The sequence below is a fragment of the Bombus huntii genome, chromosome 13 (genome assembly GCF_024542735.1).
Source record: "Bombus huntii isolate Logan2020A chromosome 13, iyBomHunt1.1, whole genome shotgun sequence".
NCBI classification, from domain to species: domain Eukaryota; kingdom Metazoa; phylum Arthropoda; class Insecta; order Hymenoptera; family Apidae; genus Bombus; species Bombus huntii.
In genome coordinates, this window is record NC_066250.1 from 3,421,882 (window position 1) to 3,438,185 (window position 16,304).

The 16,304-nt window shown below is 43.3% G+C and overlaps 2 protein-coding genes across 11 annotated transcripts in view; one reads left to right on the forward strand and one right to left on the reverse strand.

Annotated features, from left to right (window-relative positions):
- The window catches only part of LOC126872471 (uncharacterized), an 87,798-nt gene that overhangs the window by 51,741 nt on the left and 19,753 nt on the right, over positions 1–16,304 (reverse strand). For 5 of the 9 annotated variants that reach the window (XM_050632457.1, XM_050632461.1, XM_050632454.1 and 2 more), the window contains one exon: positions 4,696–5,617. Coding sequence is in view for 2 of the 9 variants with exons in the window: in XM_050632463.1 (XP_050488420.1) it covers positions 4,451–4,691 (241 nt within the window). In the remaining 7 variants the exon portion in view is untranslated. Of the gene's footprint in view, positions 1–4,450; positions 5,618–8,573; positions 8,762–16,304 lie in introns of those variants that run through there. The other 4 variants (XM_050632459.1, XM_050632456.1, XM_050632463.1 and 1 more) reach the window with 2 other exon arrangements.
- Positions 7–4,581, forward strand: LOC126872481 (uncharacterized). 2 transcript variants are annotated; one of them, XM_050632482.1, is made up of 6 exons: positions 7–885; positions 2,620–2,817; positions 2,876–2,954; positions 3,019–3,086; positions 3,207–4,346; positions 4,436–4,581. In XM_050632482.1, exons 1-3 carry the CDS (start codon positions 505–507, stop codon positions 2,924–2,926), a joined length of 630 nt encoding a protein of 209 aa, XP_050488439.1. In that variant the 5' UTR covers positions 7–504; the 3' UTR covers positions 2,927–2,954; positions 3,019–3,086; positions 3,207–4,346; positions 4,436–4,581. The 2 variants fall into 2 exon arrangements, with proteins under 2 accessions (XP_050488439.1, XP_050488441.1); XM_050632484.1 differs by having other exon boundaries at positions 7–285; positions 356–885; positions 3,207–4,444.

The window sequence follows — 16,304 nt, forward strand, 5'->3', positions numbered from 1 at the left end:
CTGGAAAAATTATATTCGTTAGGATAGTACGTGAAATCATGGTGTTTTAATCGGTCGTAAAAATTAAGTAATTCGATTTAACCGATACGCCGGGTATTCGTATCGTACATTTCGGTCATGGCCACTGCGATTTCGCCAATTAAAATATACGAAGCATACGAAACGAGAGAAATGGACGGATGTACGAGTTTCCTAACAGTGCGCGTAGCGCGTATATTCCCCTAATTACGACGGAGAATGTCCCGAGAGAGCTACAAGATGACGTCTATGTAATCTAATCGATGAGTAAGTTTTCCCGCCGTTCTAACTGATTAGCTTTTCCATTAAAATTCATCAAAGTAAAATGAACTTTAAGGTTACAACCTTAATTCCTAATCTATTCACCAACCTAACCCAAACTGCAACGTCAACGATGCATCCCAGAGAGATAAGCCTATCGTCCATCTCGCTTCCATTGACCCTAAAAGTTATGATAAGCGGACAGCGTCGAAACTGCTACATACAATGAGCGAGCGTTCGGCGAGAAGATCATCACGGAGGATCGTCGAACACGAGAAATGGATGAATTGCTATTTCCGAAAGCTGGCGTCGCTTTACAGAAAGTCACCGTGTCTGTGGAAGAAAGACACGCGGGGTTATTTGGACAGCGAGTACAGACATCGTGCTTATAGTCGCATTCATCGAGCCATGGAGTTGCCGGGGGTGACTTTCGTCGAGATAGTCTTGAAGATTCGCGAGATGCGCCGCCTCTACGTGAACGAACTAAAAAGGTTGCTGGGGGCCAAGTCGTACGGCCATTGTTACGAGATCTCGCTACCATGGTTCTACAATTTGCATCAATTTCTCTACCCGTACCTGGATTACGACGAGGCAGTGGAGTTGCATGTTCGTATCGATGAACTCGTTACCCCATTAGCATGAACAGTGGCTCGACGGTTTTACCAATAACTTTGATGTAGTTTCTTGTTACGGGGCTCCGCATCCAGACGTATGCCGTGTAACGTTTTTAATCCTCCGATTACAATGGCGCGGTCGATAGATAGAGCTGATGCATCCACTGGTTCTAACGGAAAGTTCCGATAAGCCGAGATGGATTACGTTCAGACGAATAAATTAAGTTGTATTCTATCGAAGCGTTGTGCACGAAGAATATTAATGTCTCGCGATCTGTGTACTCGATTGTACTCGCCTGTAGTAGAAAAATTTATTGTAAAATACTAATCTTTAAACATTTTGATAATTTGCTAGTAATCTTTCGCGACCAACAGGAGTGTACGTGTACGAATTTAACGAAAGTCTCGGGTAATATCGTCCAACAGACTCTCGTAGAAAAATGTCGACGGGCGCGGAGAATAAGAGAATTTTTTAAAGTAAAATACGACCTCTGAAATGGCTATATACGAGGATTCTTGTCGCGGAGCCTCGTGCACAAGTGCAAGATATAAGTCGACGGTTATAAATATTTAGAGATAGTTTTCCTATTCCGTGCAATATTTGCGCTATTATTTTCCCCCGATGAAACGATTCGTCGTCGGATTTCCACAGAACGTAGACGAAACTTTTGCCAAGAATGAGAACTGCAGTTGCTTCCGATGCCTGATATCGAGTAGAAATACTCGTATTCGACATTTCTTACCGTCTAGCACACAACGAACTATCCCTACTCTGAATTCGATTAGTTCTCCTGCCGTCTCTTTGCCAGAGGTCAAGACTCGCCCTCGAACTTGCCCTCGCTCCTGCAGCCGAATTTCCTATACTAAAAAACAACTGGACAGATTTCCTTCCCGCGCAATCTGCACAACGATCAGTAGATGCACTTCCTGCTGCGAGAACTTGGAACATCATGGAGATATGGCTGAGAACGAATTAAGGGACACGCGAGAGGTTGATCGATAATACAAAGTGTGAATTTATTTAGATAAGAAACAGGTCGTAGAAATTTATGCAAGTTCATATTTTGAGGTAAATGCAATCGAGAAAAAATGTATGCGAACAAACGTTTGTTTTATTCGCCAAATATTATGAAAGGTATCGAGGATGTACCATGGATATTTATATATAAATATTTTAGATATAAATCGAATTTTTAGAAGATGTACTCTGAGAGGCAGATTTTAACATTTAATATTTAAACGGCGAAACAAACAATTTTTTAATTCTATTTCTTTTTTTCTATCTGATAAAAATATAAATTTGCATAAACGTCTACAGTGTAGCGGTATGTTTAAAAATGCAATTTGACTAAGAAGCGGAAGAGTCTCGAGCGAATCGCTGAAAAATTTAAAGAACAGCAAGAATTCAAAGAGAGAGATAGAGGGAGACAGAGAGGGAGAATGCTGAAAATTATCATTTTTGTTTTATTTCTATTTATTATTAAATATTATTCTGTTTATCTTGTTTTATATTTAACGAATAAACACACCTGCCTGTAATCCAATATTTCCACAGAAATAAGAAATTAATCCTTCTACTTACAATTTAATGCGCAGAGATCTGAATTGATTGCTAGTGTAATGAAAATTAAACTAATTATCTTATCGACTTGCGTTACTCATAAAAAGCAAGGTTTAATTGCTCTCGAAGTTCTACACAAATACAGAAAACTCGTTATTGAAATAGGTAAAGTGTCACGAATTTACAATCTGCGGATTACATAGCACAGCATCGAGTGACGATACTTGCGACACTGACTCGGATCAGTTGGAAACTTTCTCGATGACTGTGACACGTTGTCTCAGGAAGTTGGATAAACCGTATGCGCTCAAAGCGCAAGCAGAAATTCAACAAATCTTGGAGAATATGCTGATAAAATCAAAGGTAATCAAATCATCGGCTATAGAAACTGGAAGTAATTAAAAACTCTCTCGTTTTACAGAACAATTCCCCGAAAAGGACTCGTTTACGCGAATCGTCCTACGATTTGTGATAAAACGTATTCCAAGATCCAAAGCAAGGTAAATTTACAACTTAAACATCTGAAGAGCTATCGAGTTAAAAATACCTGGCACATTGTTTCAGATCCAGCACGGAACGTATTGAAGAAATCCAACTTTCGATCGCCACCTCCCTCCGTTCATGCATAGCAGGTAACTCTCATAAATATTACAAAAAATCCTGGTGGCATGAGTAGCTCGCGGGGAGCATGAATATCTAACGACAAAAAGCTTCAATCGGAGACTGAATTTCGTCGTATATCATGATTCTAGCGCGCGGATGGTATCGATCCGACTTTGGTAGACCGCAGCGTTATGATTAGTATTCAGCGAGTGTCGCAGTCGGCCGGTCGGACAAGGACGAAGATGGCAAGATTTGCTCTGGCAAAACGGAGGATGCGTGCCACACAGCCTGTCCCTGATAACAGGTTATCCTTTGATCGAACCCCCTCTCGCAAAAAGTTCACGTTCCTGCCGTTATTGCTACTAAACCGAAACGCGATCAGACGAAGTCGCGTTAATCCTCAAAGCGAATCATCGATTAAGGGATTATCAAAGGTTGTATCGAGTCTCATTCACCGTCGACAACGAATCGACGCGTTGGCTCGGCTTCGAGATCGATTACTCGATGAAAAGAGTTCCGTTCGGAATCTTCAAGTTTTATAACGCGACCTCAAAAAAATCGACGTACTTCTAACAACTCGAACCTTCGACTTTACAAGTGGAAATTCTCGCCAGCAATTCGCAGCAATTTTTCATGAAAAAACAAGTTGGTGAGCGGCATGGTAATAAATCCAGAGGGCTAGCAGGATTAAGCTTCGCTGGAAACTATTTTGCGCACCGCGAGGCAAAAGGAACACTGGAAAACCCGGAGGTCTGTGGATAGTCTAACGAGCAGTCGAGAGGACCTAGAACGAACAGCCAACATTTAGACCAATTCTCAAAATCCCCTTGATACCCGATGAAACAGGATTCGAGTGTGCTTGGTCGAAAGACCTCCCAACGCAATGACTGAACGACTCGCGACTACCTGCCCTGTCTCTCGGCGCGTTTCGAATGAAATAATTGTCGGAACAGTTGAACACTCTCGGCGACATTTAACGCGGAACATGTCTAATTCATTTGAAACTGTGGTACGCCGCTAACAAATGTCGAGATCGTTTGCAAAGCGCACCTGGTTGCGCTAAACGAAGACTGATCGAACTTCGCGAATCCTGTTAACACGTGGCTTCTCGTGATCTAGCAGCTGCAACACGAAATACGATTTTTATCATGGAAGGGACATCAAAGCGAATTCCATCGTTCGCCAAGCGGAAAGGACGAGCAAGGAAAAGGGGTAAGAGAGAGAGAGAGAGAGAGAGAGGCAAAGGCGGACAAGGTTAACGGCGCAAGGAGAAATAGTCGAGGCGATTGGTAAGTGGCGTTTCCGGCCGAGAGCGGCGTAATGCAGTCCCATTAGGTTCGGCTTTGACCGGTATAACGCGCATTAACCGTATTCACAGGCTCTTATTACTTACTGTGATCGAGCTCGTCGTGTTCCATGAGGTAGCCGGTCGCGTTGTAGATGTGATGGTCGGGTTTAGCGGTACTGGTGACCGCAGCTCCACCCGTTACTGTCGTGGACGGATTAGTCGGAATTGCTGTGCTAGCGCTAATCGCGGCTGCGACCACGCTAGGTGGCGACGAGGATATCGTTGATACGAAATTCATCGTGCCCGTCGAGGTCTCAACCTCCGTCGCGTTCAGTTCACTCGTCATTGTTCTACCGTGAATGTCCAACCCTATGCTCGCATATCGCTTCTCTCGAAAATTTACGAGTCGAGTATAACCGCAACGCAGTTATTATTCCAAGGCTTACCGAACGGCGCTAACACGAGGTCATCGGTTCGATCGATCGGTCGAGACGGTCTGTCGTCCGATGGACGCGATCCAGCATCCAATTTGCAATTACTATTCAATTTAGATTTAAGCTACGCTGATTAGATCGGTTCGCCGCACGACAACCTCTTCGAGTTCAGGGATGCAAACGAACTCAGACCGAGTCGACGGACCTGAAATCGAGTTTCTTGCCACGCGAATCCGGACTTCCGTGCTTTGCATCTCTTCCACCGGTTGATAGGCGAAACCGAAATACGCGATCCGAACACAATTATAGCTCGACCAGTGTCATTCAGCCTGAACTCCTTCAAGACTACCAGCTAATTGGATTCACCGACGTTCTACCAACCAATTAACCAACGATCGTTCACACCTCGGTACACGTACAAACAACTTGAATTAACGAGCTTCTACGATACGATCTACCAATTTCTACGGTACACCGATAACGTATGGAATGTCCCTGTTCGTTCAGATCTATCAGGACAACGATCGTAAATAGTTATTGTACGAGAACGAAGGAAACCTTCGCAATTTTTAGCCGACCTGTCGGTGATTTCTCACCCCTGACTGGCTTTCGCGAGTGGATTAAAGCCGACCAAAGGAAGAAATCCTGGCAACGGGAATGAGAAACTTATTTGCTCCTTGTCTATGTTTCCCTCTATGTTTCTCTCTTCGTGAAGTCAGCAGACGATCGTTCCACGGTTCAATTTCACCGGTGTAGAAGACGATTTTGTTGGTATTTGTTAGCAGCCAACCGAGTGTCGCTCATTCTCGCGCTGCTTTCCTCCCGAGAGAACCGGCTTCTGAAACAGAAAAAAGGAAGTCCTTGTAGTGGATTGCCCGTGTAATTTCATTTCCTGCGGGGGAATTCATCGACCGTTGTAAGATTACTCTCGTAGCAGTTAGGGGGAGGGGCGTTAAAGGGCGCGTTTCGAAGGAACCGTACAATCCGTCGCGCGATTCCCGAGACCGTCTCGACTTACGGTTTACGGTTTACGCGCCTCCGTCGCGGCGACTTGCTCGGTCATTACCGTCGTTAAATGCGCCATGCTCGAGAGAAATCTTTTTCAAGGTCATTTCACGTCGGTTCATCATCTCTAGTGTTTCTGTGTCGCCTCCATCCTCCTTTTATCGTCCATAAAGTACCATCGAGACACCGTTTCTAGCTGCTCTGCGTCATTACCAACGCCATTACCATGCTTTTTTCTTTGCAACAGTCGTTGCATTATGTAACGATAACTATGAAAATCGCACGGGCGCTGTATGATAAGCCTGTGTATAGTTGAAACAGGAAATAAACTCTTAGGTTTAAAATTACAAGACTTTTAAAAGGAAACAATAGATCGAGCAAGTTTGAAAAAAAATGTTTAATCCTAAGATCAAGTAGAACGTGAATTTCGTTTAAATGGGATCGATTCGGTGTTCCAAATTATAAAATTCCTTTCCTGTTAAGAGCGAAATATATAACTTATGTTTTCCCCGTGTACTCTTCGTATCGAATAAATTCCATGAATGAAATTCTGTAATACATATGAAACACACGACTGTCATATTCCACTCCCACGCCAGCTTCTGAACCCCGTCGATAAATTCCGAAGCTTCCGGCACTCTTCATCTCGGCCCACTTCTATTCACCCTCTCAAATCTGTCTTTGTCCTCGTGACCATATCTCTCAGCTTCCCCTAGGCTTCTTTTCCGCTTTCAATTCATCTTATAAGTTCTCTACGTAAGCATCTACGAAATATTTTGAACGAGAGTAATCGTGGTGAATCGTGTGAGGAAGAATCGCGCGAGGAACACACGCAGGACGAGCCTGATTTTCCGCTGACCACGCTGATTAGTAATAAATCAATTTCGAATTCAAAGCAGCTAGGGATAGACGATTTTGAAATATATCGTCCTATAATCACAATAGCTTTTCGCAACGCGAGCATACCCGATAATTAAACTTGGCCGATAGTTAGCGCTGCATTGTTCCGCTAACAGTTTTCCGGGCATGCAGTAATTATTCATAAGCGTAAGTTCGTAATGAACGTATGCACGCGCGTTCTCGGCCAAGCTTGAATTTCGGTCACCGTAACCAACTTCGGTGACCCTCTGTTTTCCGATTTTCAACAAACCTTCGTTTTCCCACCGTTCTCATTTCTTGGACGTTTCGCGCAATTTTCACCAAATTTTCACTAAAATCACCGACCGTTTCCGGAACCGTGAAAAAAAAGCGCAGTTGCTACGGAAAATTGGCAGAAATTGGACTTTCTTCGACTAATAGAGGTTGGAGAACGAAAGGAAAACCCTCGACGCACAATTTCATTGGATATTTAATATCGATAATTGGCACTCTATGTCCGTGGCGAAGCATCGTTAACACGAGCCATCGGTAGTTCGAACACGACTTCGCATTAATTGGCACGGCGCATTGAAATTGCAACTGCAGTGCGGTTGCCTCGAGGACACTCCTGCGAGCTCGGAGGCGTCGTCGCAGGATACAACCGCCCGCCAGTTCGGTTGACATCGTATAACGAACTTGAGTTCAAGCTTAACAACGTAACGTAACAAGCAACACAGACGAGATTATTAATCGAATTGAAAAGCGATTCCGTCGACTTTCCAGCAAAGTTACCGTTATACGCGCGTGGCTTTCTTTCTCATCTTTCCGATGAATGACCGAAACACCGACCACGGCTAATATATCAAACTTCTGGGTATGAACGTCCGTCGATTCAACGAGAACAGGGGAGTAACAGCGATTATGCGACGCCCTGTGTATTTTCGCGACCTCTTTTATCGTCATCCCTCATTTACCTAGACGCGCGGAAACTTCCAAGAATATCCGATGAACGTGACGTCTTCGGCCTGGAAATTATTTTCCAGGTAACAGCTCCTTGTACAAACTATGACCGAGTCAAATTACGTTCAGCTAGAGTACGTTCGTGGAAAGTCTCTAGCGTACTAGCTCATCGAGGAGCGTTAGAGGATAAAGAGGATTCAACGTGCAAATTTATGGAAGGAAAAACGAAATATTCTCTTTGTCGCGGCACAGAGGAAACAAAAATTTCCGACGAGCAGCAGTCGCGTAATCAACGGGAACGTTGCCTAGCTTGTCGCAATCAACGGTGAAATCGCGGAACCGCAGAAACGTAGGTGCCCGTGAGCCGAGATTTTAATGAAAATTTACATTCACCGCCGGTGTTCCCGGAATGCCTGTCAGACTCGGTGAGTCGTGCATCTTCCCGAGAAAATCAGCTTAACTCGGTTACCGTGTGGGAAGAAGATGATTCGCGATGTGGTTGCTCGTAAGTGGACCAAGGGTCGAACAGGCGGGCAAACCGCCTTCGAGATTCGTTCTCTCGGTTCGACGAACATCTGGCTGTTATGGCGGTTTAGTAATTCTTATGTAACGCGGCTTCCCCAAGATCGCGATGCCGATTTGCATAATCGAACTCGCCCGTTTGGTCTCTCATACTGCTAACAGCTACGCCAGCTAAACGCAGTTTCGGCATCTGCGGCGTTAATAAGAAACTTTCTCGGCATTAATTCCATTAGGTTCGTTTAATCGACGCCATGGCAGCGACTTTCGTGACTGTCTGTTTCAACGGCCCGCGCTGAAATACCGATCGGCTTGGCCTAAGAGGTCTAGGTAAGTAAATACGAATTTCTAAGGGCACCAGAAGTCGTCGACTCGTTATTAGTTCATTACACAGCTAGTTAATTTACTCCGAGTCTATCGACCATTGCGTGGAATAAATTTCGCGAGCTTACCCGCTAGGAAGATGGCGAAACATTTTGGACTTTGATCTTCGATACTGCTCCGAGGCAGGAACACGCTTTATAATTAACTTTTGCCGGAGTTCCTTTTGCATCTCGAGTTTCAGCCGACGCTCGTTAGTGGACGGAGAACGGCACTCGCCTCGATTAACTATTTCCTTGTCTGACACCGATCGGTGAATCTATCATTGAAAAAAATCTTTGGTGTAAAGCGAATTTTATCTGTGAGTTATAGCATGATATGATAATGATAATTTTCGGAAAGAGAAAATTCGATGATTTTATAATTATCGTCTTGGCGATCGATCAAATTGTTGGTACGTTTAATCAGCCGACAAGTTTTTGATCAATCGCCCATCGTGTTACTACACAAGCTACGCGCCAAATAACGAATGATCAATTAAATTACGCGACCTTTGCCAGTTTAATAGCCCTAATTACTAACTTAACGGACTCAATGCGCTCTCCTTGTACAATGAAAATCACGCTTGTACGGTCGAGATGAAAGCTGGCTCTAGTCGATAAATTTCTGGCAAAGCATGCTTATTTAATCGTATGCATTTGTAAAAAGCTCGCGCTCATAGAAACCGATCAACCGATCAAAAGCAAAGCAGAATAATGAATTTCGTTAGGCTATTTGGCATTCTATACAGATTCTGTGCTATAGCATAGTTAATCAATTCTGTAACCTACTTGATAATATTCTATATACTGCACTATTCAATACGCTAAAATAAATAGCCTGTTAAACGAAAAATACAAACTTTTGCCATTTTGTTGGAAAAATAATGAATTCATTTTTTCTACCTATAATACGTATCTCTTTGTAATATGGTTCTTTTCCAAGAAACATATTCGTCACGTTTGATTCGAGGAGTATGAAACTTCGAATGCACTTTATTCGAAACATGAAAATCTGAAAAGGCAATGTAACGATCGTTTCTACTGACTGAATAATTCGCTTCGACCGATATTAACCGAAAAGAAAGTCGACGACGAACTGGAATCCGAATCCCAGCGGATCGAGAAAGTCACTGGTGAACAAAGGGCGCATCATCTAGCCCAAGCTTCTATCTTGTGGTTGAACTAACCCCTATTCTGTCCAAGTAAATGATGCGGAAACTCTGAAGCCTGCATAAGGACGCGCTCTCCTGAAAATGCACCCGAAAATGAAGGCAATTTACAGCCACGTAATTTGCGAATGTCCGTGGTGCACCTTTATCTAATAATAATGAAACTTTGGCACCGTCTGCTAATAATTGATCCTGCATTTCAATTTAATCTCAACGTGTAGGAACTTGATATACATATAATCTGTATGCTATGTATATATACAATATACAACCCTTCGTGACAAAATTTCTAGCAAAAATTGTTTCGATTATGTTTGTCGCTGTACATGGGCTATCTGTAAGAGTTACGGTAATATAATATCGCGACCCAATAATTTTCCAACTTGAATGAGATAATACGGTAACTTTGGAAGGTTCTGATAATTTTCTAAAATATAGCTATACAAATTTATTTAAATTTCCATACGTATCTTGAGATCTCTGGACGAGAGTGTAGTTTCATAAAAGTCCGATGCTCCCGGTGGACAAATTTTCAACTTCTTAATATTTAACACACAGTTTTCGTGGAAACGTCAAACTCGCGAAACTTTCTCACAAAGTTTTCGTTTATTTCTAGTGAACCAAGTCGATCGTATATCTGTTCGCCGACGTGCCTGTTATCAATGATACAATCGCGTTTACGGCACTGGAAAATTCTCCGGAGTAATATTCCGGCAGAATGTTTCGCAACATTGCATCGCCCGTGGCGCAGGATCCTGCCGACATGGTGATTCATGGAAGCGGTTGGTCAAAGGGCAAACGAACTGCTTACCGAACTGAAAATTTATATATTCGAGATACCAGGACTATCATAGGGAGGGACGCCTGAGAAATTTGTTGAACGATCGTCGAGGGTTGACCGGTCCCTCGTTTCGCGTACCATAGAATTTGAAACAAGCATTACTTTCGACCTTGTCCTTTTCTTTTATGAAAAGTAAAAAACCGCCTACGGTAAATGAAAACATAAAAAATTATACTCTCTGTCCCTCGCTTATAATAGAACTTTCGTCGAAATATCTTTATCCTTATCCTTATTCTCAATTCAATCTCTTTCTTCCGTGAAAGCCAAATATCGTTTAAAAAACCACGAAACGATCGAAAATTGTTCTTTGTGTTCCTTACTGGTAATAGAACCTTCCCCAAAGTAACCGTTACTTTTGATTCAGTTTCTCTCTACCATGAAAACCAAAAATCGTTCCAGAGATAACCGAAAAAAACCGAAGATCGTTCTCCTGACTGGTAATAGAACTTCCGATGTGTTGGATCGTGCCGACGTTCCAACTGGCTACGTAAACGAGCCTCGAAAATTCCCGTTCCGCTCGAGCAAGTTAGATCGCTATCGAATTCCGTATAAGCGACGCAACAATGCCATGTAATGTTTTCCCATGGAATGGCGATAAACGTTTTATAGACGAATACGTATAGAATAAAAAGATAGAGGGACAAAAAAGATAAAGAGCAGAAGAGAGACGGGGCAGAGAGCAGACGTATCGAATAGCGTTTTTCGCGAGAAAATGAGATTCCCAGGCTTTTCTACAACCTGTGCGAACGTACTGCCTCCATTTCCCTAGCCGATTCTATGTTTCAAGGCGCTGAACGTGTGAAACGCACACGCGCAGATGCGAGAACAACTAGGAAGTTGCCAGTGGCAAGTCGAAACAATTCCAGAGAATATCGATCATGAAATACACCGATAAGATCACAATGGAGTTCCGTTCGAGTGGTTTTTCAAAATTTGTCAACCGTAAATTCTTGGAAAGCGTATTCCGAGGTGGAGATGCACGTTACCAGTTGTCTTTACGATCGCCAGACCCAGCTAGGGGTAGGTGGGTCGAATCCCCAGAATCGGTGCGTAATTTAATTAAATCGCGTATCGTCGGACATTCCACGGTCTGGTCGTTGTACAATTAAACATGGTCTAACGAACATCGAGCGTAGAAGGGATGCAAGGTCGACCCTTTTGGCAAATCCACGCTGGCCTAACTTTCTGCTCGATAAGATCCTTCGATCGCTCGTTCGACTTTGAAAGACCAGCAAGAATAGGCTTGGCTACACTAGAGAATGCCAGTTCTTCGTGTACACGTTATTTTTGCCTTGTGTAATAGTAAACTGAGATTCTCGAAGAGCAAATTGATCAACTCCACTTTTTATTGGTTTCTTAATTTTGTTACACAAGTACCCTATTATATTATGTAATTAATTAACCTATATTATGCAGAATGACGGTGCACGTCGATATCGCTAAGCTCTTTCGATAAGTTGATTAACGAAAACCCTGGGAGAAAGCTTGTCGAAAGTCGCGGCTGATCCGCGAACGTATCTCAAGCAATCAGGCTATCCACGCTAAACAAATTTTGTTGCAGACGAAGACTAATTAAGAAAATCTAATAAGATCAAGTGGTATATCGAATTATGGTTGTCAGGAGGAAATCAAGCCTAATTACTTGAATTCCCTGTAACAGAGCCAAAGATAGCGAATATCTGATCAGGAACATTCTACACAATTTAATCTAATATTATTAATGGGATTTTACAAGTCAACGAATATTATACGGACTATACTATTACGAATGGAATTTTACAATTCTCTTTCACGATAGATATAAATGATGAATTATCGTGCAGAAATTAATTTCGACGAATTTCACGTTATACATCGGATCATGTAACAAGCACGCTGTAATCTTAGAAATTTCGCTTCGTAAATTAATTGAAAGCCGTAAAATAGTTCAAGGTTCGTGGTTTAAAATAATCCTCGCATTGCCATTTCGATCTCATAGAAATGCCTAGGAGGAACACTTAGGAATTCGAAGAGAAATTCCTGCTAACATTCCCAAGCATGGTACACCTTTAAGAAGACCTCGTCGCCTAATAGAATGAAAGACAGCGCACTTTGTGCTTGACGAACGTTTCCGTGGTAACTTACGATTCGATTGGAGGAGGGGAATAGACTTTCCGGTTCCGATTCTGAAAATGACGAGTTGCACGTGCTTCGTGCACCGGTGGAATCTTTCTGTTGGGAAATTCGCCAAGGTTCGTTAGCTCACTCAATTTCAACGAAGACCTTTTGAAAAGCGTAACCGTGGTAGTAGTCGCTTGTTACAATAGTCGCGTTCGATATCGCTCATCGTCGATTGTTGTACGGACATGGAATCGAAGGCGATGCCTGCCTCTCTCTAGTTTCATAACGCCTACAACGGTTAAAGAATAGCTGGCCTGTCTTCGATGCAACGAACGAAGAGACAAAAAGGGAAAAACATTTACAACGTGCAAGGAAAAGCAAGTATCGAGATAAGGAGAAACGTCTCTGGAGAGACTGTTTTCACCGCTATCTTAGAGATGGTGGCGCTAATAGAATTCTAGAAGCTGTTAGAGGCCCATTCAGCTGGTTGATGGCCTCCCATTGAATCGTAACTTCTTTAAAAACCCAGTAACGCGGTCTTGCTCCTTCCAGCGGAGTTAAGGATCTCTTAAGACGTTTCGCGAAAGCAAAGGCGCACGGTTTTATACGTGGAATCAAAGCGATCGAATTAATTTACGTGCCAGCATAATAACTAAATAATTAGCTCAGTGTCCCTATCCAAGAAACGTTCGCGCGACGAACAACGACAACTCGAGCTTCAAAGCGAACGCCGCGTCGTGAAACAGAGCGTTTGACACAAGCTGTTAACACGTGTACGGCTTGCCAGACATACCGACCAAGTCTGTCGATGTACAGGCAGCCCGCAAAGTGCATGCGGTGCACTGCAATGCAATATCTCGGCGATGACTTTAGGAATGCACGCCACGATTCTAGGGAACGTATAATACATATTTCGAGTCTGGATGTTTGACTGTTGCAGAAGTACGGGAAAATCGTCGACGTTTACCCAAATAGAGCACCAAATATTGATATTAAACGCATCAAAAGCAAGACAGCCACGCGAAATACGAATACCAAGAGAATATCTCGAGAGGAAATAAAACGTATTAATTAAATTAGTACCGGGAATATTAACGATACTGGGAAGAGAACGAGGCAACTGTCCTCTGTTGATCTATTACTCTACTTTATTTCTAATTCCGTAATATTTCTCTGAAGCCGTCAATCTCCGAAGGAGTTTAAGACGTTCCCCTCCCCAGACAGCAAAGTTGTTCATTAATTACTCGAGCCGGTTAATTACAGAATTCCTTTCCGGTGTACATCGTCGTGGAGCATCTCAGGCGCGCAGTAACCGGCGAACGAGTCTGCCGAGATTTCTCCCGGACTAAATTTTTCCCGTGCGCTGACACCATTAAACACCTTGAAAATAAATCAACCTGACCCGTAAATTTCCGCAGTTTATCGCGTTCTTTTTATGCAACGACTATTAAAACAAGACTTTGAACTTTTTTTCTCGCTTCTGCTTCCTTTTTTCCTCAACGTCGCGAAGCACGCGCAGTCGTCGTGAAAAATATCAATCGAGGCATTTTGAAATTTTTTCGACACCCTCTACTCGACCAAATACGTAAACGAAGAGCGAAAGTGTCTCTTGGATGATGGTCGTTTTCACGTGTCGAGCTCGTTCTCGCAACGAACGCCGTGAAACGGTCGCTCGGCCGGGAACAGGATAGAAACGGACGAGAGAACGTTGAACACGCGACGACCACTTTGAAAATCATCGTATAGCGAGAGAGTGGTTAGGAGGGGTCAAGGGGTGCTTCGCTGCCGCTTGCTCCAGTTAAGTCGAACTGCTGACTGTACCACCGGGTGACGATCCGACAGATGCTTCTCTACCATCAAAAGCTCTCGTTTTTCTACCACTCACGAGTCTCGTCGCTTCTTTGGATTCTCCGTCTACGTCGAGAAATCTGTCTTCGAAACGATCCTCGTTGGAGACGAGCGGAGATACATCCATTTGAGAAACGTAAACGTTCCGCTACACTTTGGGGTGGCGAATGATAATAGAGAGAAAGTGCAGGTCAAGGAGTACTCCTCTCAAGAGCTGGAATGCAGCTCGCCGCACACCAAAACCACCCTTTCGATCCTGTTTCCTTGTCCGGCCACTGACACCAACTTACTTCCAAGCAAATGTTCGATAATTCCTTGGCCAGCCTCTGTTTGTGCCACGCCTTGCACGGCTGAACAGAAATTAGTGGCAGGTATATAGAATCTTGTAGTTGTTGCTAATCGCTAAACGTTTCTCGGCGTTGTAGTTTCCAACTACGCTGCGATTTTGCTCGCGAATAAATTGAACTTTGAACGTTTAACGTGCAACGGTAGTTCCCAACCAGTGCATTGTAAAGAATCGATCTCGGCTACTTTTCAACCTTTTTTAACAACGAACAAATTAATTTCCTACGGGCATCCGGCGCCGTTGGAACGAGCACAGAAATCATAATTGATTCGACTAATTTATGAAAAACGTCGGAGGAAGCGAATGAATTCATAAAGCGCAAGAGAGCGTGGAAAACGGAAGGAGACAGAGAAAGCCAGGAGAGAAGATAAGAAGAATAAGAGAGGGAAGCAGGATAGAGCTCGTTATTATCCTCTGGAGACAGCCTGCGGAATTCCTGAGGAACAGTTTCACGTACTGTACGGCCACAATGCGAGCGACACTCAGCGCGTAAAGCCATTATTATTATTGGCGTTACTATTGTTCCATTTTGTTCTATTATGCCGCCATTTGTGCTTCAAAAGTACCGTGAAACGGTTGCGAGCAGTAGAACAACAAATGAATTCTGACATCTATCTCCGTGGGCGGTTCTTGCTATTGGAAAAATGTCGTTTGTTTAAAAGCCCGCTGCAATTATTTGCCGGTCGATCGCGTTTGAAAATCGGTCCGAAAACGACTCGACCTCGAGTTGCTCTCTCTATTCGGGTCAGCCATTCGGTTGGCAAATGAATGGTTGAAATATTCAAAGGTAATCGCCACGCGTGCGCCAGCCGTGCGCTATTAACATGCGAAAATTTATCGCAATCCCGATCGAGGCTCAATCCGTTAGTGGATATAACTGATCGGTCTTACGAAAATGTATAGCTCGGTCGTTTGTATTCGATATCACCGACCTAAGCACCCTGCCAGGCAAAACTTCCCATTTGACGAAGACAAATGTGTATTTGTGTGCCGGACAAAATTTCATTTCCAAGAGTCCCGAGGATATTGGCACGGACTGCTGTAACTACTTCGTAACTTTCCTCCAGTTCAAGTTATAAATAAAGTGATCGCATCGTTGGAGAAATCGATCAATCAACGGGAATGCGACTTATCGTTCGTTAAAAAATTATATTTCTCGGATAATAAAAGAAGAGACTACGTTGTTCGGATGCGACGCAAAGGAAATTACGTCGGAGACGGTTAATGAAAAAAGTAGGAACAAACTGTAACCTTTGTTACGCGATCAGAGCAGCTGAACTCTGTAATTCTGTATTTTATGTCACGGTAAGTTGTTCGTCTGTGTTACAGGTTTTTCCTTCAAAATGAAAATCGACTTAAACATAAGAGACGGTAATACGTCAAAGGAGTAAGATGGAATAAAGAGCACGAACATTTGCCTCTACGTTTACACCGCTGACTCAGCGTGTCTGCTCCGTTTCAAATTCGTTGTTGCACAGAGAAATTATTCGCTTATCGAGTTACGTGCCTTCGGTATG

Coding starts and splice junctions, on each gene's coding strand:
- LOC126872481 (XM_050632482.1), top strand. CDS start 505: ATGAGCGAGCGTTCGGCGAGAAGATCATCACGGAGGATCGTCGAACAC. Junction 886..2,619: donor ACGAGGCAGTGGAGTTGCAT/GTTCGTATCGAT, acceptor TTATTGAAATAG/GTAAAGTGTCACGAATTTAC. Junction 2,818..2,875: donor ATATGCTGATAAAATCAAAG/GTAATCAAATCA, acceptor CTCGTTTTACAG/AACAATTCCCCGAAAAGGAC.